The 13,685-nt window shown below is 34.8% G+C and overlaps 1 protein-coding gene across 2 annotated transcripts; it reads left to right on the top strand.

Annotated features, from left to right (window-relative positions):
* The first annotated feature begins 4,508 nt into the window (after positions 1-4,508).
* Positions 4,509-13,526, top strand: cUnh1orf210 (chromosome Un C1orf210 homolog). Of its 2 annotated transcripts, none has more exons than XM_079840012.1 (5): positions 4,509-4,636; positions 8,084-8,201; positions 8,583-9,027; positions 11,178-11,258; positions 11,371-13,526. In XM_079840012.1, the coding sequence occupies exons 2-5, from the start codon at positions 8,097-8,099 to the stop codon at positions 11,766-11,768; spliced, it is 1,029 nt and encodes a 342-aa protein (XP_079696138.1). In that variant the 5' UTR covers positions 4,509-4,636; positions 8,084-8,096; the 3' UTR covers positions 11,769-13,526. The 2 variants fall into 2 exon arrangements, with proteins under 2 accessions (XP_079696138.1, XP_079696137.1); XM_079840011.1 differs by lacking the exon at positions 4,509-4,636 and adding an exon at positions 4,909-5,006.
* Positions 13,527-13,685: the final 159 nt, after the last annotated feature.

Raw genomic sequence — 13,685 nt, 5'->3', positions numbered from 1 at the left:
ATGCTTCAGATTATGACGCCTTGGCATTTGGTCCCCATAACGTAGGGAATGCAAGGACACACACACGCGCACACGCACAGAATAATGCTACTATATTATTAAAAAATTATACAAAAAAGAGCAGAATTGCTAACATTAATCCTTTTTTATATTTGAGACCAACAGTATTTCTATAATTTTATCAGACATTTTAGAGTGAGTCAAACTAATACAAAAAACAAAACGTGCATAAAATTCATTACTGACGTTTGTGCTGTTGTTTTCCCCAACGAAATGATGTCATGCGCTAACAGGTTGGAAAGTGATATCTGGGACATAGGACAAACCTAAATAGTGAAATTATTTAAAAGTTTAAAGTGAACTATACATTAAATATATAACAGAAAGTTGTGAGGTTTTTAAGTTAAATAAAGTTGAGTTTAATAGCTTATCTAATTATTAGACTGTTAATAGAAATTATTAGAATGTATAATAAATGTTTCATGTCCTCATCATAGATGTCTTAATATATTATATATTAAGACATATATGACAACATGAAATGTACTGCACAGTATGACTGACCAAAGACCTGAGCATGAAATATAAAGAGAGACAAATCAATCGTAGAAGAAAGATGACCAAAAAGTAGTCATTCTCTGCAGACATAAGATGATACAAAGAAAAGAGTAAGAAGTGTGCATGAGCGTGACACAGAGCGTGTTTAGCTGCAGCAGTCAGTGGAGACTCTGTGACAGGAAGCAGTGCTGCGGGAGCTGATATGTGACCAGGAAACTGGCAGGAATCAAACAGTAAGCATGCAGAAACAGGAAGAACCGCTGGTCTCCTGTCTGCTGAGTGTTTGCTCAGCCTACCACCCAGTTCCCATGAGACCCACTAGAAAACAGCTAGAGTAATGGACACTCGCCTCTGAACCAGCATGCACTCGGTCCGAACCAGAACTCACAAATGTATTTTTGAGTTCCTGCTGGTACAGTGGTGATCATGCACCGGTCAGTCCTAGAGAACACTTCTGCGCAATGTCTCTTAATGACGTCCCAAAGGCTGCTAAAATTACAGAATCAATCATGAGAATCCTAATGGTGATTTTAATGAATGAACTGTATTGATGGCCGCTGCCAACAGTTTTATGTTTGAGTGTAAGTTTGACACAGGTATTTTAAAACTGCACAAAGCAGTACTCACAGCGGCGGTATGTATACATAAGAATGTCCCCTGTTGTCCAGCATGTAGTTTCATTCCCAGAAATGACAAAAGAATCTCTGTTGTATTACTTACAATTGTATTTAAGTTGGAAGATTCTGAAGCACATTTTCTTAGAGCAACAGTTCCCTCTCATATCTTATTATTTGCCAAACCTCTTGTAACGTTTTCAAATTGATAAGCTTTTTTGATACATAGCCTATGTCCACCCCAACTTACAACAAATGCGTGCTGTTGGGCAAGATACTCAAAAATGTATTAGCTAAGTAAATAATATAAAAATTAGTAGTCTAAAAATAGGCTTTTTCAGAATTTTTCAAGTGTGATATTAAAAACAGTACGCTGTAATTTGTTACAAATTAAGTAAGCTGTTGTTTGTAATTTGTTTTGTAGTTTGCTATTTGAACAATTGAATCAGTGAGTCATTTACGCTGGAACCACCATCGATTCAAACGTAAACTGATAATAACTTGCATGATTCCAACTGGTACCACTGATTCATTGAAAAGAATCAGTTGAAAATATTAATTTCCGAACTGCATTGCTTGTTCTTGTTGACCCAAAAGACTGTACAGTACACAAAAACAATCAGAAATATTGTTAGTAAAAATGTAATTTAGTATCGGTTCACAGCTGTACACAACAACAAAAACAGTAATGAAAATCTACTTTTTTTTTAAGGTGATGATACAATTTTTTTTTTACTGAAATATATTGTTTATAAATTAATAGTGTTGCTCATATTAGCGATGATACTGCCCACCACTTTTTGTAAGTAAACATTACACGTTTTGCTTTAAGGTGCGGTCACATTAGTGAAATTTCATTGAAATTTTGGGGGCACACAGAAGTGGAAGTGTGTGTGTTCAGACAAAATGTATGGCCAAGCAAAACACTTGATAAAATGAAGTGATAAAATCCTTGGTTATCATAGCATTAGGACCAAAAATTTGAACTAGGAACTAGGTTTTCAGCTCCCATTACCAAAGGAAATGAGTGTTTTGGATGCCAAAGAGGAGTGTGAGACCACCTAAGTGATCAGATGCATGGGCTTTCCAGCTAAACAATAGGTCTGGGACACGAGATGTCCGGGTCAAATTTCAAAAACATTGGGGCGGATTCGGGGAAAATTATAAAGGTTAACAAACATTTGGGAGAACAACAAATGCATTTACGTTTGACAGATGCTTTTATCCAAAGCGACTTTTTGGCACCCTTGTTAAATATAACCAAAGATGGCTATGAAAATAGATCTGCATTTTTTATCCTTTTGATCTCTCATTAAAAAATCACAAAAATCTAAACTTTCATTGAAGTAAAACAATTGAAATTGGGGGGGAAATCACATTATGAAATAAATACTTTTCTCCAAAACACGTTGGCCACAATTATTGGCACTCCTAGAAATTCTAATGAGTAAAATATCTCTGAAGTATATTCCCTTCATACTTACATTTATTAGCACATCAGGGTGACTAGGAACATGAAATTATCCAGCCATGACTTCCTGTTACACAGGAGTATAAAAATGAGGAAACACAAAGGTCAAATTCCCTTAATCATCCATCACAATGAGTAAAACCAAAGAAAATAGTTCTGATGTGCAGCAGAAGATTGTTGACCATCACAAAATAGAAAGGGGCTGTAAGAAAATAGCCAAAGGAAATCCACATTTCTGGCATCAGGGCAATAATTAAGAAGTTCCAATCAACTAGAAATTACAAACTGGTTACAAATCTGCCTGGAAGAGCACATATATGGTCCTGATGCACGGTGAGGAGGAGAGCTTGAATGGCCAAAGAATCTCCTAGGATCACAGATCAAAACAAACATCAAAATCAACACAAAAATGTCTCACTGAGCACAAAATGAAGCTCCTGCCATGACCATCCCAGTCCCCTGACCTGAACCCTATAGAGTGGGGTGAACTGAAGAGAAGAAGCACCAACATGAAGCTAAGAATCTGGAGAGATTTTGAATGGAAGAATGGTCTCTGATCTCTCTCAGGCATAGGAGAAGACTCAAAGCTGTTATCTTGGCAAAAAGAGGTTGAAAAAATTACTGAATAAAAGGCTGCCATTAATTTGTGGCCAATGTGTATCTGAGAAAATATTTATTAAAGAGATTTTCTCCCATTTGAAAGTATATTACTTCAGTGAAAGGCTAGATTTTTTGTTATATAAAAAAAAAAAAGATCAAAAGGATAAACAAGGTAGATTTATTTTCACAGGCTTCTTTGTTCATATTTACAAAGGGTGCCAATAATTCTGACTTTGACTTTATATTGCATTCAAGGTATACATTTAATCAATTCATGTATTGCCTGGGAATCAAACCCATGACCTTGGTGTTTCAAGCACCATGCACTGTTTGTATAATAAAATTTTGTGATTTGACTATTGTTGTGTGGTTCGTGAGAAAGCCTGTAAGAGAGAAATAGAGTAAAATAATGGTGTTAAATGCCAGATGCTGACAGATGCTCTCATGCAAACAGCAATAACAGCAGTTTAAGTGCCAAACACGGACACCTTGACCATTTGTGTCTCCTATAAAACAAACTGTCCATTGTTGTGGCGCTCAGGTTGTTTTTTCCTGTTAAACAGAGGGAAGCCATCGCAGCTGTACTCATACTTGTAGAGTGCTGTGTTTCTCTGTTTTCCTTTCCTTTTTTGCACACGCCAAATCTTCAGGACTGTAACAAAGCTGAGAGCTTTAACAATTTATAGCCTACTTATTTCAAAATATAATTAAAACTTGTTTACTGAATAGCTACCCATTTCAAAATGTAGTTAAAATGGTTAAATATATATATAAAATGATAATAAATGTAAATATAATATAGTTCAAATATTAATTTGATAAATATTGGTATTATATAAATATTACAGTTAAAATGTGTGTGTTTAATTTGCATGAAATGTATACATTATTTGTATAATGTAATATGAATAATTATAATGCATAACAAGAATTCTATTCTATTCTGTTTTATATGATAAATAGACACTTAGATATTTACATAGAGTTTATGTCAACAAACAATGCAGTCCTTGTAATGTTATAAACTGTACAAATCATAGAGTGTATTAAATACATTCCTTCAATATAAATTTGACATGAAGTACCATAGTGTCTGAGAACTAAATTGCCCACCAACTGCACCCATTTATTTGTGCCATCAGTTTGAATGTCAACTGTAAGGTGAAAGAGAAGAGGCAGCGACCCATTCAACATTCAGTTACAAATTAACTTTCTCTGACAATGACATGCTAAAGACACACCTCCCACAACCTTTGCACAACCATACCTGCCATTTCCTTAATCTTGGAAATGGCTAGCAAAAATCAACCTGCCCATGATAAAATGTGATGTCTGAAGAGAAAAAAACATCAGTTTTGACATATTCTTAATAACCGGAAGAGCCAATTCTCACGTAAGTAGCCTCATATGCACTTTTTCACTGAATAATAATGCCATCACTCATCACTATGTATGTATGTGTTTGTTTTATAGCTTATAACATGACAAAAGCATTGCAAAGTTCCAGATGTGCCAACTTTCTTTGGCACAAATGAGCAGGAGGACAATATCTTAAAACATAATTCTAGGTTGCTAGTTTTAATGGTCACACATTCCTGTCAACCCTCATGTCATTTTAGATTCTGTTGTCAACCACAACATGCCAACTGCTAGGGAAGGTAAGGTGGACTATTATGGGAATCAATATAGTTAACCGCACCTACTTGCTAAACTGACGGATAAGACTTAACAATGTTGTCTGATGTATCACAAAAGTTGAAAAGGTAGGCCTCATCCAACTCCTATTCTATTGTTATATTGTGTATTGCACTAATGCTAACTTAGAAAGACATGACTAAGAATAAATGCAAACATAGAAGTATTTTTTTTTCTTTTTCAAAAATGTAAGGAACTTCATGCAGATAACAATTTAACTGATAGATCAAAAGCTGTGTTGAACAGCATATTTTTCTGTTTCTTTTATATGCGGCAACAACAATGCAAAGTCCTTAGTGCCAATGTAATCAGTAACAACGCAAGATGGGGAGGGTGTGTGTGTGTGTATGTAGTGTACATGATCTTGGGGAAGTCAAGTGAAAGACTTATTTTTGTGGTGTATTTATGTTTGGACCCACACAGTGAGGTCTGGCAGTTCCTACTTCTTTTTTTTTGAAGCTATCTTTCTCACATTTATAATGATACGCAGTACGCACATGCAGACACTTCCATTTGGCTGGCTTGCAGGTATGCTGTTACGGGGGCGTCCTGAGACAGGAAGAGATAAAAGCAGCTCCTTAGGAGTGTTTACCGCCAACAGTGCTGAAACGAATAGTAGGAGAGTAAGGGAGCAAGAGGAAGGGCCCCTATAAAAAAAAAAAAAATTGTGAACCCTCTATGAAAAGCAGCCGCTATGGAAGTCACAAGGAGATAAGCAGGAAATGTGAGGTGGAACGGACCTATACGAGCACTCTTTATTTCATACACATGTAGTTTATTCCAACACAACTTTAACGTTTCGGTAAATTGGTGGCTAATTTGTATGAATGTTCTTTGTATGTTTTTGTACAATCTGATTATCCCCTACTGACAGGGTGGCCATTCGTGATTAAAAATGCATGTTTCCTTATGAATCACATACAAAATCAGCGTCTCGTAAAATAGTTACGCTTTCTAATGAGATTGGTGTCCCAGTCATGTTTAGTTTTCACTGTCTTGTTTAGTTTTAGGGTACGATTTTGTCTGCAAGGGTACAGTTACCTGACAAATATTTTTAAAGTAAACCTGACTCTCCATTTTCTTCCACTCCAGATAGGGGTTATACTATATATTTATTTTATTTTATTCACTAACGAATATTTTAATTCTATTTCTGTGTAAAGCACTTTGAATTGCCACTGTGCATGAAATGTGCTATACAAATAAACTTTGCCTTGTCTTGCCTTGCCTACGATGCACTGAAAACAAAAAAGTTTTTTCTTTCTTTTTTTAAATTTGTTTTTACAGACGGCAACATTGTCAAAACATTCCCTGTTCACACATAACCAGTTATTCATGCCAGGCCAGTAGTTGGGATAGATCGGATAGGGAAAGCTCTTGTGTGGACGAGGCCTTAGATTTGTGGAGTTTCTGATTAGTCCTCACCTGTTCCCTGTTCTGTTGATTACCTTCCTTGTGTATTTTATGCTGCCTTCACATGCTATCGGAATTATCGTAAATACTATTTTCCTCGTTAAAAAATTGAACAAAATTCATGTCAAAATTTAAATGCGATTAGCTCGTAATCACGACTTCAGAAGTGGGAAGTAGGACATTTCCTATAGCATGTGAAGGCAGCAAGTCTTCTGTCTTTCTTCAGTTTGTGGTCTCTGGTTGAATGTTACATTAGCGGTTCATATGTGGTGTTATTACTCTTCATATTTTCTAAAAGTTGATTTATTGTTCATTCTGCATCACACATCATTCTTTGGCTTATATATACAGCCAACCCCTGACAATCAGGTTATTTATTCTCCTTCAGTACAATTTTTTTTTATATGACAAACTTAAAATGGCAGTTAATTTCCAGGAAAATAGTTTTAAGAGACAGTAGTGACAATTATTATTGGATTTATGATGGATTTTTGATCTAACATATTTCAAAAAACAAAAGAAAGTGCCACACACTATCTACTATCACTTATGTTAATTTATTTAACATATTTGCAATCATGAACTACCCAGAAGTTGTTGTTTTTTCTAGGTTATTTAACTGGTCATTTGAACAAGTTCCTTGAAATACATTGTAGCAGAACACATTGACTTTATTGTTTTGTACTGCCATTTTTGTACTTTATTGCCCTTATTGCACCTTATTGTTACTCTCTGGAATCTTGGATTCTGAATCTGATTGGTCAGTTGCAGCATTCTGTGGTTAAATATGTTTGCACAATGATTGACCACTGCCCCATGCAGTCATTTACATAAATAGCTGGTGTTATAGTTTCATGTCTCTGGTATCACACTCTAAAGAAAAAGGTTCTATAGTACAATTTGTTTTAATATGACAAACTTAAAATGGCAGTTAATTTCCAGGAAAATAGTTTTAAGAGACAGTAGTGACAATTATTATTGCATTATGAAGGTATATAGCACCTTAGTCAGTGGTGCTATAAAGCACCTTAGCAAAAGAACCGCTGAAGAACCAGTGAAGCACCAAAATTGGTGCTATACAGCTCTTAAAAAAACCCCTATGATTACGAGCCATATAGAACCTTTTTTTAGAGTGCAGTCTTTCTTCACAAATAATAATAATAATAATAATAATAATAATAATAATTATTATTATTATTATTATTATACATACATGTCCATTTATTTGCTTAAAAGTTAAATAATGTATAAAAAATATCCTATATTTTCTCTGCTTTGTGTTCTGATCGACCCTTTCAGGAATATTTGGCATGACTGTATACTGTATTGTTTACTTTGTGTGTCTCATGTATATGATGTTGTTGTTTGCAGTAGAGTCTTGTGGTGGGTATTAAATGTGTCAGCATATAAGAGTGTTGGTGAATTTGATATTTTCACAAATTAGTGAAATTGTTGCAATTAATAATATGCCGCAAGGTCATATAAGTTTACACATCCACACTTTTAAATGATAATGTAGATAAAATGATAATGTAGATTATTATAATATTTTTTTATTTATTTTTTTGTCGAAAGAATAGAAAAACACTTGCACACTGTCAACCATGACTTCCCATTAAAACAAAATAATATGACGTTATATATTTATAAAGTTGCAGCAGAAACTCAAACTCTCGCCGTACCGAACAGCACTTCTGTGGTCATAATCTTTCTGTGATTGTGATTTCCACAGGAAGCAGGGGGACATGGGGTCTGCTACACACACACTGTGTGTGCTCCTGGGTTTTTGGGTCTCAGGATCATGCTACACACTCCAGACCGTGGGCCCATGTACGGCCAACAGAGAGACGGTGAGGAAAAACAACACACACACACACACACACACACACACTGGCCTCGTTTGTTCCCCGAGCCAGAACAAGTGCTGCTACATCAGGAGTATCCTGTTTGTAGGCACTTGTTTCCTGTTTTTGGTGACAGAGGTTTACCCAGTCTGTAACTGGTTTATCTCGTGAGAAAATAAGTCGTTTCTTACTTGAAACTGCAAGTGGGTAATCTTCTCTTTTTTTTTTTTTTTTTAAACCTTTATAGAACAGTGGAAATTTATATTTTATGTAAATGCTGTTTTTTTTATATATATATCATAATGTTTAATACTATTTCATTGCACAAGACTATTTGTTGCTGATTCCAGAAGTAAGTTTCACAATCATTCTTTAATCTTTCTTCAGGCTGCATTTGACTGCAGTGGGAAAACACTTACGTCAGTACCACAGCACATCTGGATGAATGTGACCGAGTTGGATCTGTCTGACAATCTGTTGGACTTAACACACAGTGACAACTTCAAGCGCCTGAACCTCTTCAGCCACTTGGTCACACTGAACCTATCAGGCAACTACCTCCCTCTACTGTTAAAAGAACATCTTTACAGCCTTTCTTCTCTTAAAGTACTAGACCTGAGTAGGTGCAAACTGGCCGCAGTGGAGGCAAACGCTCTGACCAGCCTCTCCAGTTTACAGATGCTCTTCCTGGGGAACATTCCATCTGCTGCAGTTCAAGACCTGAGATTGAATCAGTTTGTTCAAATCAGAGGTGAACAGAATATCAGACAGAGAAACAGAGTAAAGATGATCAGAGACTCAAAGCGCATGACACAGGATGACCACAATGATGGTATGAAAACTATTGTCTTGTGACGTATATCATCTCTATTCCTTAGACATATAGCCTACTCTTTGATTTCATGTTGTTTCATATGGATTTAAAAAAAACCTTTATACCATTTTCAAGAAATGGTTTATTTGAATAATTTTCAAAATATCAAGTGGTATAACCATCAATTACAATATAATAACATACTTCCTTACACCTTCCTAATCATTATTTTAAAAATGTTTTTAACTATTGAATTCATAAAACCATGATATTATTATGAATTTTACATTCTTAAACATGATTACATTTGTCCATATGACGTTTAGCAAGGCTAACCTTGCCTTGTCATAAAAAGGTAAAATTATCGGATATTTTAAAACAGACTGATATTGACAGTCACATTTCCTTTTTTTAATGCTTTTTCCTTACATGTTGGTTGCACCACATTGTCTACATTTGTGGACAAAAGTTATTCGCATATTAATAAGCAGTGAAGCATTTTCTATGAAATAATAATAGCCTACAAGATTATGCCAAACTACTTAATAATGTTTTTTTTTTCTTCATTATGATATCATGACAGTTGTATCACCCTGACATTTTTGACTTTGTTAACCCATTTGTGCCCAAATTTTTCTGAATGGTTTCATGCATATAGTCATGTTAATAGTGTCCTATGTGAACATGTTCTGCATTTATTTTCCCCAGGTTTTAGTTTTTTTTTCTTGAAAATCGTATTTGAATATGCGGCAACTATAGTTGCCGGTGGGCAAATATGTTGTATGCACCCCTTCAATGTCAAATTTGACTAGGATGAGAACATTTGGCATCTAACTAAAAATAACTACTTTCAACAGATCAATCTTTATTCACAAACAAATTTATTATGTATAAAAGTCGAAGAACATTCGCTGCAAACTCAAGAAAGCTGCATCTATCTCATAATCTGTTGAATATGAAAATACAACAAACAACAAATACATTTGTCTTAAAGTGGTGGAACATAGTGCACAACAAAGTGCGGTCATTAAGTTGCCCTAACAGGGCATTGTGTATCAAAAAGTTAAATGAAAATAAATTAATATAATGACGAAAAAATTACATCTATATAACAAAAATAAATAAATAAATAGTCCCATAGTATTCAATGGCTGACTGTAGTAGGTGATTTCATATAATAATGTAAATGTAAACTCATTACTTGTGGGAATTTCCACATTATAATGGAATCATAAGCTACTAGTCATAAAAAGAATGAGGGTCCTTGACCAATTAGAATGAAACTCATCCATTCCAAACTGGATGAAGGGTCCTCAATATTTGGGCCCTTACAAAACATAATATCATAAAATATGATATTTTTCCCTATCGAATTAAGGTCTACTGTACAGTAGATATGTCAGTTAAAGGGTTAAGTTATGTTTTAGGTGGGATATTATGAAAGCAAAAAGCACTAAACAAGACCAAAAATCTTGATTTATTAAAATGTTAACACAGTATACCCCATTTCCCCATTATATGTACTTACAAGTAATTTGCCCACCGGCAACTATAGTTGCCGCTTGGACTTTTGACTAAGTGTACAAAAAAACTATAAATCTCGTGTAAGAATTGTTTTATTTGGATGATTCTAGAGACCTTCACGATTATGTAGATATATATATATGTCAACAAAAAATACTTATTAGTAACATGAAAATAACCTTTCTTTGGGAGGGTTTGCCTTCGTTATGCTTCCTGGAAGTAGGGGTAGGAAATTGGCAGCCTCACGTGACAACTTAATACCTTTTTTTTTTCTTGAATTCCTTTATTTGGTTGTTTTCTTGCAGTTCATTGAGATATAAAACATGGATACTATCTAGAAAAATACTTACAAAAGGAAAATGAAAACTATGCACTGCGGCAACTATAGTTGCCGGTGGGCTTAAATGGGTTAATACTATTACAATTATTTTTAATACAGGAATTAACAGCTCATCATAAAAAAAATTGTAAACATGAGTGACATGCATTTTTAACTAAATTACTGTAGATTGGCCATTTTTTGTGACATTAATTTACTATGTATATAGACAAAAAAAAAAAAAAACAGCTATTTGAGTGCCCCTTTCTCTTAGAGGTATAGAAATGGACATGGATTTTAATATCATTTATTTTTCTCATGGCAGGATATTCTAAGGATGTCAACTATAAAGCCTTCCTTCGTAAACTACTTCAAGTGGAACCACCTACAAACACTACAGATAATGGTCAAAATCTTTTTTCTTTAATTATGTAGATTATTACCTGTGATTTCCAACTTTTTAAATCCTACATACAGCTGACACTCAGCTAACCATTATAAATCAAACATTTTTTTAGGCACAAAGACTGTTGATGGTCCAAAAACCTCTTCAGAGAGCTGGAAGGTCCTTGTAGCTGTTCTGGTGTCAGCTATCACCCTCTCCGTTTTTATTGCTTTGATGGCCAAATGCAAAGTTGTGCACAAGTATCTGGAAAGCTACAGACACTCCAGGCTCAGCGAAGTAGACGCCACGAGTCAGTGTGACCCTGCAAACTTTGAGGTGGGATTCTCGGCCCACGGTGGCCCAGGGACTCGCGCAGCTGCACATACTGATGACATGGAAGAGGATGACGATGGGTTTATTGAAGATAACTATATACAAGCAAGTGAGAGTGAGAGGGCCAAAAGAGCAGCAGCACTGACTGATGATGATGATGACAATGATGAGGAGGAGATTGAATTTAGTATTGGTTAGCCACATTAAGTCTAATCTTATGTGGTAATATTTATTCCTTGCATTAATAAGTCCTAACAAACATTCAGTACTCCATAATTATAGTTAAACTACTCATTGAATGATTAATTGAGAAAAAATTATGTAATATAATTGTGTATATTTTATATCTAATGCAATAAAATTCATAAATTTTTAAATGTCCAAAATAGTTTCTGAGTTTCAGTAGTCATGTCAAAGCAATAACTAAATCAGCTTACTATCATCTGAAAAATATTGCAAGAATTAGATACTCTGTTTCCAGGCAAGACTTAGAGAAACTCGTTCATGCTTTTATCACCAGTAGGGTGGACTATTGTAATGGTCTCCTCACCGGCCTTCCCAAAAAAGACCATTAGACAGCTGCAGCTCACACAGAATGCTGCTGCCAGGATCCTAAGCAGAACCAGAAAATATGACCATATCACACCAGTCCTCAGGTCTTTACACTGGCTTCCAATTACATTTAGGATCGATTTTAAAGTGCTATTACTTGTATATAAATCACTCAGTGACCTAGGACCTCAAAAAATTGCAGATATGCTGATTAAATACAAACCCAACAGATCACTCAGATCATCAGGATCAAGTCAGTTAGAAAAACCAAGGGTTCACTCAAAGCAAGGAGAGTCTGCTTTTAGCTATTATGCCAGCTGTAGCTGGAATCAGCTTCCTGAACAGATCAGATGTGCTCCAACAGTAGCCACTTTCAAATCCAGACTCAAAACACATCTGTTTAGCTGTGCATTTACTGAATGAGCTGTGCCACTGTACGTGCTTTGTCCGAACTGCTTGCATTTTAATTTATATGTTTCAATTTAACCCTGTTTTTATTTTTAGTTTTAATTATACTCTTTATTTTTATCTTTCAATATTTTTATTTTGTTAAGGCTGTCTGGGTGGAAGAGGTTGAGAGACGGGGAGCGATAAATAAGTGGGGTGGATAAACCATAGGTGGATGACTGATTCTGTGGTAAATGCAACGTGATTGAAATTTTGAGAATTTTGAGATATCACGTGGGCGAGGAGGCCGTGCTGTGAGCCGGTTAAAAACCACAGAAGCAGAAAGCCAATATGGGGAAGTCCCAACGTTGAGTATTCCCTCCGGTGCGAGGCAAACCCGTTTAGATCTGCTCTGACGAGTAAAACATCTAGAGAACGCCCTCAAGTTAGGCCAAGAAGATTTGTCTGTAAGTGTACTGTCTAAACGCACAGTTACCTGACAAATATTTTTAAAGTAAACCTGACTCTCCATTTTCTTCCACCACAGATAGGGGTTTTAATCTTTATTTTTTATTTCTTTTCATTCCTATTATAACTGTTTTAATTCACTTACGAATATTTTTATTTCATTTCTGTGTAAAGCACTTTGAATTGCCACTGTGTATGAAATGTGCTATACAAATAAACTTGCCTTGCCTTGCCTTTCTAGGGGCACTTTAGGAAAGTAGCCTATTTGAAAATATTTAAATCAAAGTTGAATTACATTTGAATGTAGGCCTTAATAAACGAATTACCTGTTAAGCATGTAATACATTGTTTGTTAACTTTATTAATGAAAGTTTTTTTTTTTTTAAATAAAACTTTATTTTAAATCATGATATTAATAATCATTAACGTTTAAAAATGTGTCCTTCTCGAATTTGAATTTACATTTACTATTAATTGCGTTCTGGACATTTTGTGTACATTTTGTCTTTTGTATGTTTCACTTTATTTCTAAATTAAAACATTTTTTTTAAAATGCTTTTCTTTTATTGACCACTGGGCGCCGCCGTTTTGCACTTTATTGCCTAGAGATGAATGATTTCAATTTTATTGTTGACATTATTATTATACATATATATTTGGATATTTTTTTATAAATGGTATGTAACACAAATTAAATATTCCATGGTA

This window comes from Gobio gobio (assembly GCF_949357685.1).
Source record: "Gobio gobio genome assembly, chromosome: 17".
Classification (NCBI taxonomy): domain Eukaryota; kingdom Metazoa; phylum Chordata; class Actinopteri; order Cypriniformes; family Gobionidae; genus Gobio; species Gobio gobio.
This window is presented reverse-complemented; position numbering and strand designations above follow the sequence as displayed.